This window comes from Danio rerio, chromosome 21 (genome assembly GCF_049306965.1).
Source record: "Danio rerio strain Tuebingen ecotype United States chromosome 21, GRCz12tu, whole genome shotgun sequence".
Classification (NCBI taxonomy): Eukaryota; Metazoa; Chordata; class Actinopteri; order Cypriniformes; family Danionidae; genus Danio; species Danio rerio.
The window spans coordinates 43747184-43773421 of NC_133196.1; the positions used below are offsets into that span (position 1 = coordinate 43747184).

Here is a 26238-nt window from a genome sequence, read left to right on the forward strand (position 1 = left end):
AACGCCAACTTATCCGAGGTTCGAACCAGCACACACACTCATACACTAGGGACAATTTAGCCTACCCAATTCACCTGTACCGCATGTCTTTGGACTGTGGGGGGAAACTGGAGCACGCGGAGGAAACCCACGCGAACGCAGGGAGAGCATGCAAACTCGATATTTTATTTATTTGAATATAATTTAAAAAAAAAAAAGACTTACCCCCAAACCCCACCTGTAAGTGCTGGGGCACACCAAGTCGTCGGTTGGCTATTAGGCTTTGTTGGTTCATCACTCAGCATCAGTCCGGCTAGTTCAGTGGTGTCCAAACTCAGTCCTGGAGAGCTGTGTAATAGGCATACGGCTATATGAAGAGAGAATTAGGAGTAGGGTGGGAAGTTTCGCGAGTCTCCAGATGCTCGCAAATGAGTGATAATCTCCCGGTAATCTCGTGTCTCCCTCCCGGTCCTCAAATGGGCTACTTTGCGCACCCTTCTCACCCCTTCCCACCGCATCTCTCCAGACATGTCGCGCGCACTTTGTCAATCACCACCAAACCACCACCTCTCCTGACAGCTGAGCGGGACTCTGCAAAATAAACCCTGACACTCTGACCAATGTAAGGAGAGTTTACTCACACGTGACTTGTTTTAGCTCTTTTGGTCCGATTAGAAACTTTGCAGTGTGAAAGTGAACCGCTCCAAGAGCAAAGAGCAACAATGAAACATTTGTAATCTCTGTTTCGGAACAACTGAATCGATTCACAGGTGTGAAAGCACCCTTAAAACCCCTTTTATATTATTATATGTACCTTGCAGGAGGTTTAGATCACACACTGTTTTTATTTGTGTTTTTTTTTTTGTCCCTGCTGAAAAAAACAGCTTAAACCAGCCTAGGCTGGTTAGCTGGTTTTAGCTGGTCGACTAGGCTGGTTTTAGAGGGGTTTTGGCCATTTCCAGGCTGGTTTCCAGCCATTTCCAGCCTGGTCTTAGCTGGTCAGGCTGGGAGATGACCAGCCAAAACCAGCTTAGCCAGGCTGGGAGCCCAGCTAAAACCAGCTATGTCCAGCTTAAACCAGGCTGGTCAAGCTGGTTTTAGCTGGTCATTTTCCAGCCTGACCAGCTAAGACCAGGCTGGAAATGGCTGGAAACCAGCCTGGAAATGGCCAAAACCCCTCTAAAACCAGCCTGGTTTAAGCTGGATTTTTTCAGCAGGGGTCTATTTCATTTAGTGTTACTCAATCGATGCCTTCCAAAGATTATTGTAAAAATGGCTTGCCATACATGTGCACCCCTGTCTGTTCTCTAGTCCAGTCCCCCAGTGCATGGATTTCTCTCTCTTTCTCTCTTCTGCTGGATGTTCAGGAACGACCAGTGAGGAGGAACTCACGTTAGTTCTGCGAGTTTGTGACCTGGGATAAACGACACACTTGTGTAAAGTGCAGCGTCAAGGGGAGCCGTTTACCGTCTCGAGGAAGGGGGAGAGCAGGATTAAAAGCGGAAACATCGTGTATTCCTCAAAAACACAGGTAAGTGATTCATCTGACCGACAGTTAAGCAGTTCCTCGCGATAAAATGCTGCATTGTGATGACACGCGTTTGGTAAAGTTCAGCTCCAAACAGGTTGTGACATCATCATTGCGTACTCAAATAAGGGCTGCGCGCGTTGCTGCTTCATTGAGAAATGGGGATGATTAAAGTCAGGTGTGCGAGCAGGAGTTGACTGAGCAGGAAAGCGCTGTATGTATGTGTTGGCACGGGCATATTCAGCAATATTCTGTCGCTTTGTAATTGTGGAAGGGTCCTGTCAGGAGGGGACAGACACATGGTCAGTTTGGCATGACTATATTAGGAAAGTGACCGTGTCTGAAGACAGTGGGGGCCTCCTCACATGGGACAAACTGTTGTGTGGTTTAAAGAGACTGCATTCTGAACGGGGTTTAAAGGGATAGTTCACCCAAAATGAAAACTTGTTATTAGTTTACTCGTCCTCAGGCCTGGTAAAGGATAGATACGTTCAGTATTTCACCAGTAGGCTAAAACATCAGCGAATTTTGTTCTTAGCTGAAACTGGGGTCTTTGTAGATTCATAAATTGCTTGTCTATCAGCACTTTGAGACTCAAAAAAACATATGAGCAATTCCATGCAAATGTCAAGCTTGACATAAAAAAAAATTTTAAGTTTTCACCAAAATAGAGAAACCGTTTCTACATTTGTGTAAGCAAGTATTTTACAGTACATTTTAAAATACTCGTAAATGTCTTTGTCAGTGTTTAAAACTATTATATTTAATTTACCAAAATCACACAAGTGGCAATTTCACATCTGTCACATCCATAACGGAAAAGTGTCACATCCATAACAACACTTTTTTCCTTATAAATGCAAGAATGCCAAATAAAGTAACATTTATAATTGCATTTATAAACTGGTTGTGCAGTTTAATTGACAGATTTTCTACAAAGTATGTTGTATACTGTAAACTCGCAGACTTGTTTGTCACATCCATAACGCATGTTTATTTTCCTCATATAAAATATAAAACTTGTTTACAGATTGATATTTTTTTTTTGATCAGTCGTTCTGGAAAATATTAACAGATGTGTCAATATAATGTTAACATATACTTTCTATGTGAATTTATGTTTTGAGTTTTTACTGCAAATGTCACATCCATAACGCTGGAATTGCTCATTTACAGGCAAAACTAAGTTTATTAGCCTACCTGTTCCTCTTCACGATGTCTTATAAGTAAAATCACGAGTCAGCGTATATAACTGAACAATATTCACTTTATTTATCTACAATATTTAAGAATATTTACTTTTTCTTTCTTGTGTCATGGTTGCTTTCTGACTGGAATTAATAATGTCGTAAATGTTCAGTTTCTTGGGAATATTTTAACTTTATAAAGTCTCAGTATATCATCAGGAGCAAAATGGACAAAACTTTTTTGTGTTTTTTAAAGAAATAACACTAGAGTTGAAGCTAAAACCCTTCTTCAGTGTTCTACCGAAGTATAACAAAAATAACCCACTGTACATCTTGGATGTGGAGTAAATGAATAGCAAAATTACATTTAGAGTTGTGTAAATTATGCACAATTGAATTGGTACTGTTGTTTCAACTTACATTATTACTAGAATGGGTTACAACACTTGTGTTTTTGTTAACTATATAAATTTTGATAAGCAAATATGCTGCATTATTATGAGAATTATTAATATCTACAAGTTGAATTCAAACAGGGGTGTAAAGAGTACTGAAAAATCATGGTTAAGTAAAAGCACCATTACTTGCCCGGAAATGTAGTGCAGGTAGAGTGAAAGTATCTGTTGTAGATATTTCTCAAAGTATGAGGTCATTTGCTGATTAGAGTCCTCATACAGTAAACATTCATCTTCTCATCAGTAGCTATGTTTCCATCCAAAAATGCGAATAAACTTTATGCGCAAAACTGGATTATTGCATAAAAGTTGTGCGAATGAAGCATCGTTTCCATCCAACGAGTCAAAGCGAACAATATCGTCACTTACTGATTAACTGGCGCCAAATATCAACAGTAAAAACTGCATTTGCTGCAGTAGGAGAAGCTGCATCAATCTTTTCTAAATGAACGCGCCTCAGAAGACAATCCTGACAAGCAGTGAGCGCGCAGTGGCGTTTGAAGGTGTCAGACGCGGAGCACAGGCGCTCTTGAATCTGGAGGTCATTAATAATATAATAACAGTAATACTGAAATGGTAAGGCGTTTTATAATGACCAAAACAACATTTCCGATGTTTTGTAATGTGCTCAGCCTGACGTTTTATCCATTCACGCACATTTTAAGCATCACATGATCTCTTTTAACAAAATCACATGACCTTTTTTAATGCGCATACTGGAGTTTGTGCGGTAAAAGTGTTTCCATCGCAGTTTATGCGCATTTTTTCTAATCGAATAAAAAGTTTATCCTACCCAGTTAGGCGCATATGTTTTTTATGCGAATTTTCAAAAGTTATGCGCATCATGGTGTTTCCATCAACAGGTTTTCTTATGCGCATTTGCAAAATGCGCATAAAATAGGTGGATGGAAACAAAATGACATGCAGTCTCTAAAATCTCTTGATCATTGCATGTAAAGATCTTAGACATCTTGCACACTTTTGTGTCGGCTTAGTCCCTTTATTAATCCGGGGTCGCCACAGCAGAATGAACCGCCAACTTATCCAGCAAGTTTTTACGCAGCGGCTGCCCTTCCAGCCGCAACCCATCTCTGGGAAACATCCACACACACACTCATACACTACGGACAATTTAGCCTACCCACATCACCTGTACCGCATGTCTTTGGACTGTGGGGGAAACCGGAGCACCCGGAGGAAACCCACGCAGGGAGAACATGCCAACTCCACACAGATACGCCAGCTTATCCGAGGTTCGAACCAGCGACTTTCTTGCTGTGAGGCGACAGCACTACCTACTGCGCCACTGCGTCCCCATCTCAAAATATGTAATGTGTAATTTAAATTTGTAGCAGAATATTTTAATGTAATTTTAATATGCAGCTGTGTTTTAAAACAGTAAATAGCAGTTGAGAGGAATCAGAATTATAAAAAATAACATCTTACTGGCATTAATAAGCAATTAAAAATGTACAGTTGGTTAACATTACAGATACAGATATAGATTATTACAATCAGTTGCAATATGTATTCATAATATAAAGTTACAACTACTCATTCATTCTCTCAAAATTGGACTTTCAATATAGCGCATCCACCGTGGTGCTGTGTGTGGCGGTGTGTGTTGCTTGTTGTAGTTGTCCTTAGCGTCCAGCTGGGTGTTTTTTGAGAGGCATATTTAATTGCTATACATTTTACATCCTTCCTTGGCCCAATATGTTCATGCCATGTGTATAGACCATTTTAAGGAATGTAAACAATAACAATTTTGTTGAGACCTTTGTTTTTCCATTTCTACAACTTCCAAGAATACACCCCCCCCCACATATTACAAATAATGTTATGATAGCTGTTTTAACAAGTTATGATTGAATTGCCTCATGTTACAGTTCTGAAATAGTTTGATAACAAGCAGGAAATGTTCATGGGCCAATGGTATGACCACAGTGAAGTGGTCTATTGAAGTAATGCTGATATGATATATGAAACACAATCGGTAGCTGGCAAATATATCAGGTGGATATGTTTGTAAATCTGACTTTTGACTGACTCAGTTTCTCACCAGCCACAAACCTCACTGCATGTCACTGTGGTGTAGTATATATTGCATATTGTGTCAGAAAAGTAATAAAAACCTCTCTGAAATGTATGCAATGATAGTCTACATGACTATTACTTTAATTTTATAAGAAATGCCATTAGTTAATACCGAACTATAGACTGTAAATCCAGATTAATGTCTCATCAACAACGCGTCTCTTTTATATTACATCTATAACATCTGTTTTATTCTATACCATATTTTATGCTTTACTATACTACAGTATACAAAACTTTGTTTCTTTGAAAAAGTACGCTTCGTTTACATTGTTGAAAATCATGATCTAAATGACAAAAGACAAGTTAATACGACCAATGTGATAGTAATTAATGAGCAATTATTACTATGTCCAAAACTTTTTTTTTACCAATTTGTTTGTTTGCACATTTAAAAACAACAGATGTTGACCAAAGTGCTTTACAAAGACCAACATACCAAATATATCTGTCTGTCTATCTATCTATCTATCATCTATCTATCTATCTATCTATCTATCTATCTATCTATCTATCTATCTATCTATCTATCTATCTATCTATCTATCTATCTATCTATCTATCTATCTATCTATCTATCTATCTATCTATCTATCTATCTATCCACTTACCCACCCACCCATCCACCCATCCACCCATCCATCCATCCTTCCATCCATCCATCCATCCATCCATCCATCCATCCATCCATCCATCCATCCATCCATCCATCCATCCATCTACTTACATATCTATCTATCTATCTATCTATCTATCTATCTATCTATCTATCTATCTATCTATCTATCTATCTATCTATCTATCTATCTATCTATCTATCTATCTATCTATCTATCTATCTATCTATCTATCTATCTATCTATCTATCTATCTATCTATCTATCTATCCACTTACCCACCCACCCATCCACCCATCCACCCATCCATCCATCCATCCATCCATCCATCCATCCTTCCATCCATCCATCCATCCATCCATCCATCCATCCATCCATCCATCCATCCATCCATCCATCCATCTACTTACATATCTATCTATCTATCTATCTATCTATCTATCTATCTATCTATCTATCTATCTATCTATCTATCTATCTATCTATCTATCTATCTATCTATCTATCTATCTATCTATCTATCTATCTATCTATCTATCTATCTATCTATCTATCTATCTATCTATCCACTTACCCACCCACCCATCCTTCCTTCCATCCATCCATCCATCCATCCATCCATCCATCCATCCATCCATCCATCCATCCATCCATCCATCCATCCATCCACCCACCCACACACACACACACACACACACACACACACACACACACACACACACACACACACACACACAGTTAAAGTCAGAATTATTAGCCCCCTGATTATTATTTTTTCCTTATTTCTGTTTAATGGAGAGAAGTTTTTTTTTTAACACTTTTCTAAGCATAATAGTTTTAATAACTCATTTCTAAGACGCTTCTATACAGCTTAAAGTGACATTTAAAGGCTTAATTAGGTTTACCTTGCAGATTAGGGCAATTATGCAAGTCATTGTATAACGATGGTTTACGTAGACTATACAAGAAAATACAGCTTAAAGGGGCTGATAATTTTGACCTTAAAGTGGTTTATAAAAAATTCAAAACTGCTTTTATTCTATCTGAAATAAAACAAATAAGACTTTCACCAAAAAAAAAAATGTTATAGGACATACTGTGAAAATTTCCTTGCTCTGTTAAACATCATTTAGGAAATATGTAAAAAAGAAAAAAAAAATTCAAAGGGGGGCTAATAATTGTGACTTCAACTGTATAAGTAAAATAAGTAGAACAGATTAAAATTAATTAATAACAATCAAAAAGCAAGAGACAGAAGGGGATTTTTTTAAATGAGACCTAAAACCACCAATCTATTAAAATACCAATGATTGTGTTGTCCATATCTGACCAAAATTGAATATATTAATTCATTTTATTTTTCATAATTTTTAATGTCTGAATATTTTCTCTTTTTTTTTTGTTTGACAGCCATGAGTCGCAGCATTGTGCGCCAGAGTAAGTTCCGGCATGTTTTTGGGCAGGCAGTGAAGGCAGATCAAGCTTACGATGACATCCGGGTTTCCAAAGTGACATGGGACAGCTCTTTCTGCGCGGTCAACCCAAAGTTTCTGGCAGTTATAGTGGAGTCTAGTGGAGGAGGAGCCTTTCTGGTGATGCCTCTCTCGAAGGTAAGAGACATGAAGAGAGAGACGCTCAAACACGAGAGCAGGGCACAACCTAATGTTCTGTTTATTGGAATCCACTTTCTGACTACACTTAGCCTTTCCCCAAAATGAATGTTACGCTCTAATACAAACAGGTGGTTTTGTGTCTTAATTACAGTGTATATGTTTTCAGTATTTACCTAAAAAAGGAGTGAAATATGACAACATACGCCATTGGGCTTGTTTTACAGGGATAGTTTACCTAAAAATGAACATTTATTCACTGCTTACTCTCATGTGACTCTTTTCTTAAAGGAAATATTTTGAAGTTGAAAGTTAAAAACCTGTAACCATTGGCTTCCATTGTAGGACAAACAAATACAGATCAGTGGTTACAGGCTTCCAACATTCTGCAAAATGTCTTATTTGGAGCTTTACAGATAAAAGAAACTCATAATAGTTTGAAACAAGTAAACGGTGAGTAAGTGATGACATAATTTTCATTTTTGGAGGAGCTATTATCAGATCTAATGAAGAAAATATAGGAGTTTCTCAAGAGTGCAAATTACGAACTTTTTTTTTTTTTTAATAATTTTTTTAACAAATAAAACAAACCTCATTTTGTAATTTGACAATAAACACTGCCTTTTGGGCCTCAAGATTGGTGGCCCTGATCGCAACATACAGTTGTATAGTGTAGGTCAGGGGTTCCCAAACTTTTCAGCCAGCGACCCCCAAAAAAACAGTGACTTGTGACCCCCAATGTCCTCTGAGGTGGTTATAAATGTATATAATCTTATAATATATAAGTCTATTCCAGATCTATTCATCTTTTAATTTTGAAGAACGCCACTCGGAGACTATCCTCCAAGGTCAGCTGTGGCCTGTATTTATATTTAATGTACGTGACTGCCATAAAAGATGTCAAAAAGTTTAACCTGGTGCCATAAAATAAGTATGCTTTGTCTTTAATATAAGGTAATCACCCCAAGTGGGGGGGGGGGGGGGTTAGCAGTTAAAACTACTATTATTATTAACTGCTATTAGTAACTGCTATTTTTTCTTCTGTACGTTATGAGTAAAATATGGTAATTTTAATAGTGGGCTAAGCAGTTTCACAGTAGGTAGTGCTGTCGCCTCACAGCAAGTGGTTCGAGCCTCGGCTCAGTTGGCATTTCTGTGTGGAGTTTGCATGTTCTCCCTGCGTTCGCGTGGGTTTCCTCCGGGTGCTCCGGTTTCCCCCACAGTCCAAAGACATGCGGTACACTGCAAAAATGCTTTTCTTAGATTTTTTTTGTCTAGTTTTGAGTCCAAATATCTAAAAATTCTTAAATCAAGAAGCATTTTGTGGACAAGCAAAACACATTGTCTTGTTTTAAGATATAATATGCCAAAATTAAGTGAGTTGTTCCTTAAAAAAACAAGCAAAATAATCTGCCAATGGGGTGAGCAAAATAATCTTGTTTTTGACATAAGATTATTTTGCTCACCCCATTGGCAGATTATTTTGCTTGTTTTAAGGAAAAACTCACTTAATTTTGGCATATTATATCTTAAAACAAGACAATGTGTTTTGCTTGTCCAGAAAATGCTTCTTGATTTAAGAATTTTTAGATATTTGGACTCAAAACTAGACATAAAAAATCGAAGTAAGAAAAGCATTTTTTGCAGTGTACAGGTGAATTGGGTAGGCTAAATTGTCCGTAGTGAATGAGTGTGTGTGTGAATGTGTGTGTGGATGTTTCCCAGTGATGGTTTGTAGCTGGAAGGGCATCCGCTGCGTAAAAACTTGCTGGATAAGTTGGCGGTTCATTCCGCTGTGGTGACCCCGGATTAATAAAGGGACAAACCAACAAGAAAATGAATGAATTTATGAATTTAAATAGTTTAATAGAATGAATTAGCTCTTTGGAAATCACCACACAATTGTCTCGCGACCCACCGGGGGGTTCCCATCCCCACTCTGGAAATCACTGGGGTAGGTGAAGCAATATGGTCAAATAGATAAAGAAACGGTGTGATAGTGTAGTCCTAGTGATAGCAGATCTCATTGTAATGCGGTGTAACTGTGTTAGAGAAGCATTAAACTACAGTCTGACCTGCTAAACAACAGACTAGAGATTACATAGCAGATTTGGCTCAGAAATGTTGGCCTGACTTGCTCTTTGCTATTTTTAAATAAATGTTCAATGATATCTTTTAGAATTTTTTGGGGGAAAACTCAATCTAATGCTAGTAAACACTGCCGTGTTTACAGTGCAGCTGTAATACATTGTCATGTTACAATAATGCAGTTCTGATTGCAGTGGACTTTACACATGATATGTCTATTATTTAATCTTTATGGATCTGTATTTGTGGGTATATTTGTTGAAGAGCCTCAGCCGAGCTCATGTTAAATCCACCATCCCCCACGGGGCTTCATTACACCCTCACTGAGGCAGCGTTTGAAGCCCATGGAAACAGGGCACGCAACCTGCATATGTTGTCTGAAAGCACCTCAGTGACATACACCGCAGCTGAGTTTAGAGATGATAAGTAAGCGTTTCTGAGATGATATAATCCCCATCATCCATTGCTATCTCCTCTTATCTTTTTCGCTTCAGCAGCTTGCATTGCAGTGAAATCGTTACACTATGATGATCATACATTTTTTCAGTGTGCAGCATCCACCTGGATGATGCAACGGCAGTCATTTTGCGCACAAACACTCCAGCTGATTGGTGGAGAGGAGAGAGTGATGAAGGCAATTATGATATCTGAAGGTTAGGAGGCCATGATGGACAGAAGCCAGTGGGCAAATTTGGCCAGGATGCCAGGGTAAAACCCTTACTATTTTTCGATTGACATCCTGGGATTTTTAATGACCACAGAGAGTCGGGACCTCGGTTTAACGTCTCATCCAAAAGTTAGTGCTCACTGAGCAGTATAGAGTCCCCGTCACTATACTGGGGCATTAGGACCCACACAGACTGCAGGTTGGGCGCCCCCTGCTTGCCTCACTAACACCACTTCCGGCAGCAATCTAACTTTCCCATGTGGTCCAGGTACTGACCAGGTGCAGCCCTGCTTAGCTTCAGTGGGCGACCATGAGAGTTGCAGAGAGCTAGCTGCCGGCTAATTGTTATTATTGCTATCACATTTATGTGGAGTATTTTCATTTCAGTATTTAAAGAGATGCTTTTTTAATTATTTCAAGAATTTATTAATTATTTTTAATTTAATGTATACAGTTTTTACCCCCCCCCCCCTAAATTTCTGTGTATCGTCTGGAACCTCCTTGTGGCTCCCTGGGGTTCAAATAGGGAGTCAAATAGGTCAACCAAAACACATTTTACATGACTTTTAGGTGTTTCTAATGAAATTGCAACCTTTGTCAGACAAGACAAAGTCAAACACAGCATATCGATCCGCAGCAGTGCATCTCATCACTGCGTGTCATCTGTGAGTTGGTCTGGATTCTCTAAGGGTCCATCGGTTAATGCCCTTTAAGTGTGGCTCCTCTGCCGAGTCACGAGCATTTATCAGCAGGCCTGGATAGACACGCTATAAATATCCAGCTCTCCATCTCCCCTGTGCTCAGTCTCAGGCAGGCCAAAAGAAAAACTCCCTTTTTAACGCCTCATCACAGGGTTATAAATACACGCCAGGAGGAGCAGCCGAACACAGAGCCAACACGTGCAAAAAAACGGCTCTACGCGAACAACAAAATAACAGCAAAGTTACATCACAATCCTTAGAGAGCAACTATTAATTGATTAATTTCCAAACTCTGACATGAAACTGCAAAACAAACAGTAGAGCAGTGTTTTGGTTGGGTTAGAGGTTAACTCAACCTGAAGAGATCAAACTGAACATTGATGATCCATTTTGTTTGGTCATGTTCGAGTAGCACTAAACATGAATTCATATTTATAGAGGATAATGCTTTTTAAACTATGAATAAATTCAAGGATACATTTTATTAACACAATTGAATAGATGTCATTTATGAAGCTCTCTCTTATGAGCTTTTGTTTCTGAAAAAAGCAACCCAGGCTCATTCTGAAAACGTAGTCCCGCGGACGTTTCTGGAGACAGCGAAATACGTCCCGGGAGTTTCGTATGGCTGCATTTAATTTTTTTAAGCGAACGCTACGGGGCGGTGTGACGCCGTTTCTTTTCCCGCTTGCCGGCTGACCGCTTACCTCCGTGTGGAGGGCTTTCCCGCTGCAGTCAGTTTGTTCGGTCAGCTCATCGTGTGCGTTGGCGGACTTCAGATGCAGAGAGAAGTTGACAAAGGCGTCCGGGTTCAAGTCCGGGGAAGAGCGGTTCCAGAAATCATGTAAGACAAAAACAGAATCCCCAAAAAAAATAACAAATAGTTCATAACAAAGTGAGAACGTGGTGAAAACCCGAAAACGAGGGTTTTTCTTTTTTTAGATGGCTTTTCTAAATTGTTGCTTGGGTTTAGGGAAGTGTGCGGGTCAATCGTTAAAACTGGTTGGGTTCAGGGAAGGAGGAGGGTGGGTCAACCGATTGGCTGGTCGCGCAGTCAATCATTTGGTCTGTCAGACAGCGGCCTCTGGTGGGTTGACGCAAGAGCAGCGCGGGCGCGAACGGCACTTGCGAGAGACGTTCGAGATATGAAAAAGCGCACACAGCGGCCTCTCATGGATTCGCGAAAAGAAAAACTGCACAAATACATACCTCCCGGGACGTAATTTGCGGTCTCCAGAAACGTCCGCTGGACTAGGTTTTCAGAATGAGCCTGGGTTGGAAAAAAGGTGAGAAAATTGATTGAGCTGGAGAATTAGGCCACATGATATCACCTTCTGGGTGTTATTAATTTAATATCTCGTTTTAAATAGGGGGAGATTATGTGGTCACATTGGTGGCAAGTCAAATGTGATTCAGCCAGTGGTGGAAAGAGTACTGAAAAATCATACTTTGGTAAAAGTACCATTACTCGCCTAAACATGTAGTGTGCGTAAAAGTATCTGTTGTCAATATTACTCAAAGTATGAGTAAAAAGTAGACCTTTAGTACTCGATTAGTGAAAAATGAGTTATACACTGTTAAAAGCTGATGCGTTTACATGTGATTTGTGGATGTGTGCAAACGTAACATTCTGTAGTGCATTTAGTTATTGCCCAGCAGGCACACAAGGTCATAAGACATTAATAATAGGTTTGATTTAGGTTGTGATGTCAGGTGACCAAAATTCAATGTTAAGCCAGCGTCTAATGACAATGTTATTTTGACGTTGATATTTGGTTGATTTTAGGTTGTGTTAAAAAGTTACCAAAATCCAACATCAAGCCAACATCTTAAACCAACATCATATTGACGTCAAATACTGACATTAATTCATCAGGTATGGCAACCAAAATCCAACATCTGATAGACGTCATAGTGGTAACGTCCACACAACATCAAGCTGTACCATCATTATTAGACATAGATATTTGATTTATTTTAGGTTGGACTGTGGACACTAATGTCGGCCTAACATTAATTTCTGACATCAACCCGATTTTCATTTCCAAACAAAATGCAACATCCCCTCAACTTTAGAGTACAACATCAATCAGGCGTCATGTTGATGTCTTGCGCCTGCTGGGTGTTTAGGGCCATTTTGGTCATCACACAGTAAACATCCGTCATCTTCTCATCAGTGTCATGCATCTAAAAAGTCTCTGGGTCAATGTGTGTAAAAACTTTTGGACATCTACTTGAACACTTTTAATGCTTCCAAACAGTTTGCCTCAATTATAAATCGCACATGTCTTGAGGTAGTTCATTAGGATGCAATTTCTTAAATTGGACAGGAATCACAGGACTGATTTTTCTGATCCCCATAGACAGGAAAAAATAAAGTAGTGACTGCAGGCTTAGGAAAAGTAGTGGAGTAAAAGTACCAATACAGCACTAAAAATTAGGGGTGTCAAAATTAATTGTTTCTTCGGTGCACCACGATGCAGACGCGGAAAATTCGGTATCGGTTCAGTAATAATCATAACCGGTAATTTTGTACTGACGTCATTTATCTCCTATGCGCTCTGTCGCGAGGGAGGTGAGCGCCGGTATTTACAACACTCAGCCAACTCAGGGCCGGCCCGTGGCATAGGCACCATAGGCAAATGCTAAGGGCGCTGTACATCCAGGGTGGCGCCAGAAATGAGCGCGGTTCAGTTGGTTTTGTTTTCAATATTCCTGACACGCATTCAGTTATAGACGGCAATAACTCAAAAACCTCTAACCCTAAAAAGATCTAAAGTGTGTTTCCTACACAAAGACAAAGCTGGTTATGTTTCACAGCTGTCTTTCTTTTTTTTTTGCTCGACATTACGAGCACTGCTCCGTTTAAGCCCTCGCAATATGTGTTTAGCCGGGAGAGCTCGCACTGAGAGGAGCTCTCAGTAAGGGACCATCGGAAAAGTGCTTTGTTTTTTTTTGTTTTCTGCTCTGCTTAGTTTGAGCTCTCCCTGTTGCGAGGGTTTAAGTGTGTGTGTGTGTTTGTTTGTTACTGTCTATGTTTGTGTATGTGTTTGAATGTGAGACAGTGTGGTGCAGTGTGTTTATACAGACAGCATGTTATAGCTTCCCCCTTAAATATAACACTGTATATGGACAGCATCGTCAATGCACCGTGATATCGAATTGAACTGAATCGAAGGCATGACAATCGTAACCGAACCGAACCGTGAAACCAGTATAGGTTCACACCTCTACTAAAAATGTACTCAAGGGAAAGTAAAAGTACACATTTTTAAAAACTACTTAGTAAATTACAATTCCTAAGAAAAGCTACTCAATTACAGTAGTTTGAGTATTTGTTATTAGTTACTTTACACCACTGGATTCAGCTAAATATTTTAGGATTACAACATTTATACATACATTACCGTTCAAACTGGGTAAGTAATTTATTTATTTATTTATGAAATGTATTTATGGAATTATTTTTTAACAGCACGGAATACAATATGCCAACTATTTTGTTAGTAAATCCTCTTCGTTTGAGCTTATCTGCATTGAAGGATCCTGTGAAATTGTATCAGTTTACACAAAAATATTATGCCAAAAACATTTTGTTTGAACCTTTTTATTTTAAGCCCTGAAGACCTTCCATACTTCACTAATACTCCTTTGTACACATATAAAATTGCATCATTGTAAAAAAAACGTAAAACATACACAGTGATGTAGTGATGTCTGAGAAGACTAATGATGTGCTGTAAATGCAGATGTGCTAAAGTCATTGAAAGCATGGGTCTCTACTTGTTCGAATCACTTTTTTGCGCTACAAATATTGCTGTTGTCTGATTTTGTACAGTTAAAGACCAAATGATTAGCCCTCTTGTGATTTTTTTTTTTCTTTTCTTTTCTTTTTAAAATATTACCCAATTGATGTTTAACAGAGTCAGTAATATTTCACAGTATTTTTTCTGTAGAAAGTATTATTTGTATAATTTAAGCTAGAAAAATCAGTTTAATGTCTAGTCAAATATTATTTACTGTCATCATGGCGAAGATAAAATAAAACAGTTATGAGATATGAGTTATTAAAACTATCATGTTTAGAAATGGTGTTGAAAAATATTCAAATAATATAATTGTAAAAAACACTCTCAAAATTTGGACCCAACTTTTGCGGCATTTTGGTTTTAATAATATCTTTTTATTATCCCCAATACACTCCAATCCTCTGTTTTACCCTTCTATCTTGGACAGTGCTTATGCCTCATGGAGAGATCTTGGATTGGCTTCTTTTGGTGATCTTTACATTGACGTTGTTTTTGCCTCTTTTGGTCAGTTGGCATCCCAATTTAATGTCCCTAAATCCAATTTTTTCAGATACTTACAAATTCGAGATTTTGTGCGCAAAAAATTTGTTAACTTTCCAAATGCACCGCCTACTTCAGATCTAGACACAATACTGGGCATAGATCCCTGTGCTAAAGGTTCAATTTCTAAATTATTTAATATAATTGTTAATCTTCAATTTTCTTCTGATAATTTACGGACAACCTAGACTCAAGACATGGGAATTGACATTACTGAGGAGACATGGAAAGCGGTCTTGAAGAGGGTTAACTCTTCCTCAATCTGTGCACGTCACAGGCTAATACAATGCAAGGTAGTGCATAGAGCTCATTGGTCCAAGAGCAGGCTAGCTCGCATCAATCCGTCTATAGACCCTGAGTGCGACAGGTGTCATCTACTTTATTCCATATGTTTTGGCCCTGTCCTTCCCTGCTTTTTTTTGGAGACAAATATTTCTCTCGCTATCAGCTATTACCACTGTTGATATCCCACCACGTCCAATTATTGGTTTATTTGGGGTTCTTCCGCCCGACCACACTTTACCCTCTCATTTTGTAGACTTTGTAGCCTTCTTAACTCTTCTAGCTAGGCGATTAATTCTTCTGAACTGGAAGAGCTCTCACCCTCCTTCTCACACTTGTTGGATAAGAAATGTTCTTTATTTTATGAAATTAGAAAAATTATGTACTCTCTTCACCGAACTAGCAAACTAGGGAAACTATTTCGGGTCAACACATTGTAGACTTGTATTTTCTGTATATAAGATTGCACTAGTGTTGTTGTTTTTTACTTATTTATCTATTTATTTTTATTATTTAATTTTTATTATTATTTATTTATTTTTATTATTATTATTTGCTCAAAATACTCTTCAGTGTATTTGCTTATTGTTACATGTTTATGTCTTTGTAAATTTTTGTAATGTTTCACAATGGATAAATAAAACATAAAAAAAATAAAAATAAAAAAATAAAATAAATAAATAAATAAAATAAAAAATAAAAAGTGGTGTTGAAAAAATCTCTTTGTTAAACAGAAAATGTGGAATAAAATAAACAGGGGGCTAATAGTTCAGGATTTTCTTCAGATGTGTTTTCTAAAAAAGAAATGGTTTTGGATGAATGACCTAGCTTATTTTGAAAGACACTTGCACCTGGATGTTATATTAGGCACAGCCAAAATTCCTTCAGATTGTAAATGTTAAAGATTATTTCTGAAAATATTACATGTACATTAATAATACTTTAATTCTGATCCCTGCTATTTGTGTTTCTCAATATGGATGTATTCCTCATAAACTTTGTCGTTTGTTCTTCTGTTATAGATGGGTAGAGTTGACAAAAACTACCCTCTAGTGGTTGGACACTCGGGGCCTGTTCTGGATATCGACTGGTGTCCTCACAATGACAACATCCTGGCCAGCTGCTCTGAAGACACCACTGCCATGGTAATCATCATGACAGACACGCATAAACATCTCCAGCGCCTGCCAGCCACTAGCCTTGCATTCATAAACATGTTTCAGTTGCCCTTTTTTCAGCCGAGTGAAGCATGTCTCCATATATACCTACTCACTCTGGGGGGAAAGATCACAGTGACTGACAATAGTGTTAATATGAGGGGGTGATGACTGGAGTTAACGGTGGGACAGGAGCTGGTATTTATAAACACATGTTAGAAAGGCACTCTTGGCCAGAAACCTGTTCACAAATAAGCCAGTGGTAATGACAGACGGGGAAAGATGCACTGAGGTGTCTGTAGGGATGAGTCGTTTAATTTCAGCACACACCAGGGCACGTGAATGTCCTCATCCAAAACTTATTTGGCACAAGATTTTTTAATTTAAATATCCAAAAACCAACAGTGTTGTATATTTTACTAACTTTTAAACCAACATTATCCCAAGAATCAAAGAAGATACAAATCAGAAGCAGTTTAAGTGAATAACTTGTACTGAGTCCAGTGTTGTTATGCTAATTATACACCCTCAATTACTGGTTTGGTTTAATAGAAAACAGGGTAGCATCAAAAGTGCTTTAATATGTTGGGTGTTTTAGTAGCCTGCAGAAGAACAGCAAGCTCCTCTGCTTTTATGTCACATCGAACTTGTCTCTCATTACCATTTGCTTCAGAGATCGTGTCTCGTTTTGCTTCGACAGCTTTTAAGCTTAGGTCTCATTCAAACCGAACGCGTCTTTGCTTCTAAAAATGTGGGACGCAACGCTTGAGAATGGAAAAGTGCAGCATAAAGCATGAGCTTATCCTGACACAGCCACTGGGTGCCTGTAAACAGAAACTTGCACTATGCACTTGCTTTCCCCACCTTTGAGTTCTTCTGATTGGAACTGACAGTGATGAGCAGTGCTGCATGTGAAAGTTGAAGTTCTCTTAGGGTGCTTTCACACCTGCCTTATTTAGTTCGATTGAATCGCACTAGAGTTCGTTTTACATTTACATTGGGTCATTTAGCAGATGCTTTTATCCAAAGCGACTTAGAAATGAGGACAAGGAAGCAATTTACACAACTATAAGAGCAACAATGAATAAGTGCTGTAGGCAAGTTTCAGGTGTGTAAGGACAGTGTAAGGTAATTAGTAATTTATTTATTTATTTTTTGTAGTTAGTGGAGGAGTCAGAGAGGGAATTGCATATTAGTAAGGAAAGTGGAGACTAAATAGTTGAGTTTTTAGTCGTTTCTTGAAAACAGCGAGTGACTCTGCTGTTCTGATGCAGTTAGGGAGTTCATTCCACCAACTGGGCAGATTGAGCGTGAGCGTTCGCGAAAGTGATTTCTTCCCTCTTTGGGATGGAACCACGAGGCGACGTTCATTTACAGAACGCAAGTTTCTGGAGGGCCTATAAATCTGCAGAAGTGAGAGCAGATAAGAAGGAGCAAAGCCAGAAGTCGCTTTGTAAGCAAACATCAGAGCTTTGAATTTGATGCCAGCAGCAACTGGCAGCCAGTGCAAACGAATGAGTAGCGGAGTGACATGTGCTCTTTTAGGTTCATTAAAGACCACTCGTGCTGCTGCGTTCTGAAGCATCTGAATAGGTTTGATAGAGTTAGCTGAAAGCCCGGCTAGTAGAGAGTTGCAATTGTCCAGTTTGGAGAGAACAAGAGCTTGAACAAGGAGTTGAGCTGCATGTTCAGATAAGAAGGGTCGGATCTTTCTGATGTTATAGAGTGCGAATCTGCACGATCGAGCAGTTCTAGAAATGTGGTCAGAGAAGTTTAGTTAGTCATCAATCGTTACTCCAAGGCTTTTCACCGTTTTGGATGCAGTATAATGGTTGCCCCGTCCATCTGGATTGAAAAGTTGTGATGTAGAGTCGGGTTGGCAGAAACTTCAAGCATTTCTGTTTTCCCTTTTGGTGCGGTTCGTTTAAGCAGGTGAAAATGCAGCAATCGTACTCGAGTGTGCACCAAAAGTGGACCAAATAAGCGTACCGAGACCACCTCTTCAAGCACCCTGGAGCGGTTTGTTTGTGGAGAGAATATGATCCGTACTAAAACAGTTCCAACCGCAAAAATACTGCGCCTTTTGGACTAATTCAGCTGCCGTTGGCCGATGCACTGTGCATTATGGGATATGGAGGAAAACTATTTGTTGACAGCGCTTTACCAACAGAGAGAGAGAGAAGGGAAAACATTACCTGATGGATCGTTGGTAATATTTCTGCAAGATGACCATGTCGCAGTTTAGCTAAATTAATTCACAGCTCCTCCTGAAGCGACGAGTGATGCATTAAACACTGTTTTCCAGCCACGGCCGCGCTTCATTCTCAAAATGTATAGTTTGTCTAAAGCAGGGATACAATCAGTCAGCGCAGTCGTCCCTTCATAGTAAAAAGCGACATTTTGTGTCTGCCGGTTTTGTTTACTTGCGGGAGTTCACTGGCATTTTCCCACATGTGAATTCTGAGCAATCAATAAGCAGTTTAGGAAATATGTTTAACAACATCTGGCCAATGAGAGATGTGGATTTTGTCAGATGACTGCATTTTGGTTCGTTTTAACTGGTTCGGACCAAAGCCAGCAGTGTGGTGTGAAAACAACCCAAAGACGGCAGAAGATGCAACAATGTATCATGCATTGGTGCGGACCAAATGAAGCGAACTACAGATGTGAAAGCACCCTTAAAGTGGTTCACATGCACGCAACTTCAAAAAATGTGAGACACTAGCGTAATGGTCACAAATCCGACAAGTGTATGTTTGCATTGAAAAACAATAGAATAATAGCACATTGGAAAGGGCCTCACAAATGCCAGAATAGTCTCGAATGCAGCAATTTTATTGGTTGTTGTTTTTCTTAAAAGGATAGTTCAACTAAAAACGACAGCTATTTATTAAATCTGCCAGTATGTATAAAAACGTATGAATGCTATTTGATTACATTACATTACAAATGTGAATGGCATGCGCTGTATGCACTGCTGTTAGAGAAGGTTAACTGCAGCTGTCATCTGCTCTGGCATTGCTGCTGCGCTCGCCGAATACCAAAGCAACGCTCCCACAACATACTGTTTGCTAGGACAGGACAAGATTTGGCAGGCATCCGAGGATCCCAAAACATTTCAATACTGAGAAAATCACCTTTAAACTTTCTAAATGAACTTCTTGTTAATGCATATTACTAACCAAAATGTAGTTTTTATATGTTTGCAGTAGAAAATTGGCAAAAAATCTGATTATTATGAGTGATTACAATAGATCAAATCAGAAGCTGAGCTGAAAAGGCAAAGCTCTCGATTTACCAGTCAGTCTACTTTCCTTTTCTCACATACTGTATGGTCATGAGCTTTGGGTCATGACTGAAAAAACAAGATCTCGGATACAAGCAGCCGAAATGAGCTTCCTTTGCAGGGTGGCAGGGCGCACCCTTATAGATAGTCTGTCAGCCGGAAGGAGCTCGGAGTAGAGTCGCTGCTCCTCCACATCGAGAGAAGTCAGCTGAGATGGCTTGGGCATCTGTCTCGGATGCCTCCTGGACGCCTACCTCGGGAGGTGTTCCATGCATGTCTCACCGGAAGGAGACCACGGGAAGCCTTGGGGGCATTGGAATCACTTATATATCCTAATGACATCAACATAAACATCTTGGTACACCTAAACAACAAACTTTTCTCTGTGTTTATTGGGGCCTTGAGTTCCTCTAGTTATATAACCATCGCTCTAATGCAATCATGTTTACTCAGGTATGGCAGATCCCTGACCACACACCCTCTCGCCCTATCAGTGAGCCTATAGTGGTGCTGGAAGGTCACTCCAAACGAGTGGGAATCATCAAATGGCACCCCACTGCCCGCAACATACTCCTCACTGCAGGTGAAGTATTATCAGTGCGCATGACTGCCAACATCCTACACTGAACAGATGCTGCACATACACTACTGGTCTATAGTTTGGGAACAGAAAGAGTTTCTAATATTTTTAAAAGAAGCCTCTGCTCATCGAATAAATCTGCATTTATTTGATCAACAATACAGTACAAAGTGTAAAATGGAACTGTTTTCATACTGCATGTACAGTAGATTTAAATGTAATGATTTTTTAGATTTTTTTTTCTGTGTCACAGTCCTTCAGCAATCATTTTAATTAGATGATCTTCTCCTCAAGAAACAACTTTTATTATTACTACCAGTGTTGAAAATTGTTGAGCTACTTCATATTTTTGTGGAAACCAATACAGAAACGTTCTTTATTTGTATTCAGCAAGGATGTGCACATTTCTTTCAAGAGTAAAAGTAAAACCTATTGAATGTATTAACTATGAAGCAGGAAAAAATGCCTTTAACATTAACTAATGGTCCCCTGAAGTGCTTTGAAATGTGCATTTTTTTATTCGATGTGTGACTTTGTTAGTTTTTATCAAAACTGAGAGTGTTTTGAAGTCAATGGTTGAGGTGCATCGAATGAAATGTTGTTAAAAGTGTCTTGAAGGGGCGGGGAATGTTGGATACAAGAGAGCATATGATTGGTCAGGAGATTTAAGGAGAAACTGATGTATGAGGTGATGTCAAAATGATTGATGATCCATTTAGGCGGAAGTGACAAACAGCAAGCTGTGAATGTTTATAACTACTCTATGTTATTAATGTTAGTTTTGTAACTGTTTTTGGAGCAACTAGCATATAGAAATCCTTAAGACTAGCATACTGATGCTAACATCTAAAAACTTTATTTTAATTTCATGGGAACTTAAATAATTGAGCAAATCAGCATTAGGCACGGGACAACAACCGTTTTTAAGGTAAACCACGGTTTGGAAAAGTTAAGTCATATATATATATATATATATATATATATATATGTATATATATATATATATGTGTATATATATATATGTATATATATATATATATATATATATATATATATATATATGTGTATATATATATATATATATATATATATGTATATATATATATATATATATATATATATATATATGTRTATATATATATATATATATATATATRTRTATATATATATATATATATATATATATATATATATATATATATATATATATATATATATATATATATATATATATATATATGTATGTATCATATGAATTAAATAAACAAATATTGTTTCATATTATTGTTATATTTTTATCATTTTATCTGATTTTGTTTCATATGATCTTTTATTTCATGGTGTCACAAAATACAGCTGGATGCAGGCAGAAACATGAATAACAGGGAAAGAAAATGATGTTTGCATGTTGCAATTTATTCAGCAATATTTAATGTTGGGCTCCAATTATTACTTTTGAACAAATGCTTTGAATTTCATTCATATTTATTGTCATTCTTAAACTAAAATGTGAAAAATAATCAAATGAATGAGTACATAGTGAATCATAGACTTTAAAAACGTCAAAAAGAAATAGACCTTTCCATGGGATCAATAATAACTGATTGAACATATATATTGTCGTGATGATTTGAGAAAATTTATATGAGATTTTTGTATCATATTGCCCAGCGCTAGGTATAGTGTACAAATCATTTTATGTTACTGGAAATAAATGAGAAGCAGCTGAAAATCGTCCCTCCATCATGCAGTGCGCTTGTGTCTCAGGCAGTGATAATCTGATTATCATCTGGAACGTGGGCACTGGAGAGGCCTTGATCACCATGGATGACCATCCGGATCTGATCTACAGCGTTGGCTGGAACTACAACGGCAGTCTGTTCTGCACCACCTGCAAGGACCGTCGCCTGCGAGTCTGTGACCCCAGGAAAAATGAAGTGGTGGCGGTAGGTGTTACATAGAAAGGAGAAATCCATAGGGCTTTTAGTACACGCAGACCAGACAGATTCAAATGAACATTAACATTATCGCTTGAAAAAGTTAAACACCACTTTTATTTGGAAATAGACTTATTTTACAAGTCATCTGGAATTAAACAGTTGATTTGACTATTGTTTTATTCATTCTGACTGTTTCCAGGTCTGGCTAGAGCATTTTTAACGTAGTGTTGGTATATCACACCAATTCCACGCGTGTTCAGTAAGAAAAGGTCTGGAGAGTGTTTTCTTCAATGCCAAAAATATTAGTAATTTATTAGAAACAAATGAATAACTCGATGACAGAGCTCTGGGTTACGTTACCTCAATGCAATACAAGAATTACATTCAAGAGGTTTGCAACTCACATACATTTCCTGACTCCAGCATAAATACAGAACTGATCTTAAAAGGTGGAGTTTTGGTTTAACGTCACTTATCAGTCATTCTGCAGTTCTTTGGCTCTTTGTAACCCCTAGACATACTTCCTCTTTCTGCAACCTTTCTCTGCATACCAGAACTGAACAATTACGTGCATCTTTAATGTATTTCACAACTTCTACAAGCATCATGACAACTTGTGACATGTCTAGACTTTTTATTAAACAAAGGCCCCCACACTTATTCTTATTCTGATTTTTCCACTTGTCAGCATGTTCCTTAAAAAAGTATCCAGCACGGTAAAATAAAGTAAGTGTGTCTGGTCAAGATGTGTTGTAAAACAATAAGAAAGATTGAATAATCTGTTGTTAGTCTAAACCTTTTTCTAATAAAAAATAAAGACACAAAATCAATAAAATTAAATTCCTTTTCTCCAACAGTAGTTTAGCATAAAACATTGAATCAGATTAGACCATTAGCATCTTGCTCTAAAACGTTTCCTAGCTTGACCTTTCTGTAGTTCCATCAAGTATTCAGACGAGCACAATCATGATGTAACTACAGAAGGAATATTTAACTTTAAATTGGAAAATTATCAAAACTCTTGGAATTTGCTTTGAATGAGAACCTAATGGTCTAATTTAATTCTGATCTTTGCTATGCTAAGCTAAAAGTGCTCCTGCCAGACCCAGAGATCAGCAGAATGGATTCAAAAATTGGGTTTAGCTCTGTTTAAAGTTATAAAAAAAAACTTTAAGTTATTTTGTCATCAAATGATCTGTTAAAACAAAATTACATGATTTTTTGATGTGCATGCTGGAATTTATTCAATAAATGTACCATCATAGTTTATGCACTCTCAGAAATAAAGGTGCAGGAGCTGTCACTGGGGCAGTACCTTTTCAAAAGGTACATATTTGTACCTGAATAGTTCATAGTCATACCTTAAAGGGACTTTTTAGGTACATTTGGGCATTAATATGCACCTTTCTGTGGACTCTTTGGGTCCAAATATGTATCTTTTGAATATGTGCACTTTCTGTTATTAGATAAAGTTTATTCTACTTATTTAGTTTTTCCAAATTTATGCTCATCTCGGCGTTTTCATTAAGCATTTTTTTTATGTGATAATGCAAAATAAATAATAGAAATAAAAAGTGGAGAATTTCTTAAAAGATTAACAGGTTGAAGTGAAGGTTTTTTCCTCCTGCAGGAGAGACTGTCTCCACATGAGGGCATCAGGCCGATGAGAGCCATTTTTACTCGAGAGGGTAATATTTTCACCACAGGCTTCACCAGGATGAGCCAGAGGGAGCTTGGACTGTGGGATCCGGTAATGCTACAAAATTAAAATTGTATCTCACAAAAAAAAAAAAAAAAAAAAAAAAATATATATATATATATATATATATATATATATATATATATATATATATATATATATATATATATATATTAGGGATGTAACGGTATCAGAATTTCACGGTACGGTAATACCTCGGTATGAATGTCACGGTACGGTATTTATTGAATCATTTACAGGAAAAAAACCAAACTTATGAAAATACTCCAAAAAAGTGCCAAAAGTGTAAATGACATACAAATTAGCCATCTATCTGTAAGCTTTGAAACAGGAACTTCAAAAAAATTATTAAACCATGTAAAAAAATTAAGTTTCAATTTAGTAGTGTTGAAAACTCATCACATTCAACATTTAATCACTCACTCACTTAGATAGAGATGGGTTTAAAGGAAAATTATCATATAAATATAATCTGGTAAAAGCTGGTATCTCTGGGTATTTACAATGTCCCCTGCAACAGAAAAAAAACCCTCTCATTTGGGACTGAGGTTTCTGGGACAGAGAGATATGACTTGGCCCAGGTTGACAGCAGTGGGTAACGTTGTGCATTGTCTTTCCACCACTTGAGGGGACAAGCCATAAGTAAGATAGAGGTCTCTTTGCGGTACAAGTCAATGTCTGCATCAATCTGAACAGTGTGCTGTGTTTCTGCAGCCCCCATGACTGTTATTAGTCGTATTCCCCAACTTGCAGGCACGTGCACACGTAGGGCTCAACCTGTGCAGTGCACATGCCCGTTTTAGTCTTGGATAGAAAGTGCCCTTCCAAAATGATCAAAAGTGCCCCCACGACGCGACACATCCTCCCTCGCCCTTCAGTAGGCGCGCGACAACACCGCTCTTGAATATGCGCGCTCAACCCCCCCCTCCTCGCTTTACATTACGCGCACGACAACACCGCTATTCAGTACGCGCGCGCGACAACACAGCTGATCAGAACGCGCGCGACAACACCGCTATTCAGTACGCGTGCGGCGACAACACCCGCTTAGGTTCGATCATTTACAGCTCTTTTTTATCCCCGCTTCTTGCAGCACACTCCATTTCCCCATTACTGGATCTGCAGCAACAACAGACCGCAAGGGATGATGGCCAAGCCTGGGCTGATGGGAATTGTAGTTTCCGCTACCTCCCGTTCGCTTCATTCGCCTGAGCAAATTTTCTCAGAAGACCTATAGTTTTACCGAGTCATGCGACCACGGTAATATCGAAAAAAATTAATATTGCGGTATGACGGTATTTACAATACCGTTACATCCCTAATATATATATATATATATATATATATATATATATATATATATATATATATATATATATATATAAAGTCTTCTTTTGCTGAACCTCATATCAAACCAAATCCATAATGCTTTAACTCTCGTATTATGTTCCAGGTCAGTCTGGCTTTAGACATTTGTTAACTATTGATTTATTTCTGTTACATTTGTGATGTTCACAGGTCAGTTTGAACCCTAGTTTCATGGTTAATGCTGATCAACTTTGCAGTTCATTTAATTAATTCAGAAATTTTGCTTGAAAATTCATTATATTGATGTGTTCAATGCCATTCTACATCTATTTGTACTCGACAGAAGCAGAAAGAAGAATCCTCGTTTAGAAATTGTTGTTAAAAATGTAATCCAATGTTAGTGAAGGGATATGAATGCTTTGTAACAGATTTACATTTAGAATTTTAGTCACAAATAAATTAACAGAACTCATCATATATGATAAACATGGATGATTCTGGTTCTTATTGATCCTCATTCTTCACACACAAATTTTGATGTAACAATGAGCATTCATTTTACAATATCTCCCAAATGCCCTATATTTTGCACATTTTTAAACACAATTGTTAAAACTAATTTGAAACAACTCTTTTCTTTTGTCTTTGTCATGATGACTACATAATGTTTTACTTGTTATTTCGCAA

General features: G+C 38.0%; 1 protein-coding gene across 3 annotated transcripts in view; it reads left to right on the plus strand.

The window, feature by feature from the left end:
* The first annotated feature begins 1308 nt into the window (after nt 1-1308).
* coro6 (coronin 6) overlaps nt 1309-26238 on the plus strand; it is a 46018-nt gene continuing 21088 nt past the window's right edge. For 2 of the 3 annotated variants that reach the window (NM_200396.1, XM_073934339.1), the window contains 6 exon segments: nt 1658-1721; nt 7274-7473; nt 16583-16705; nt 20457-20586; nt 22351-22529; nt 24154-24273. In NM_200396.1, the coding sequence (NP_956690.1) occupies nt 7276-7473; nt 16583-16705; nt 20457-20586; nt 22351-22529; nt 24154-24273 (750 nt within the window). In that variant the 5' untranslated portion in view covers nt 1658-1721; nt 7274-7275. 3 annotated transcript variants of the gene reach the window in all.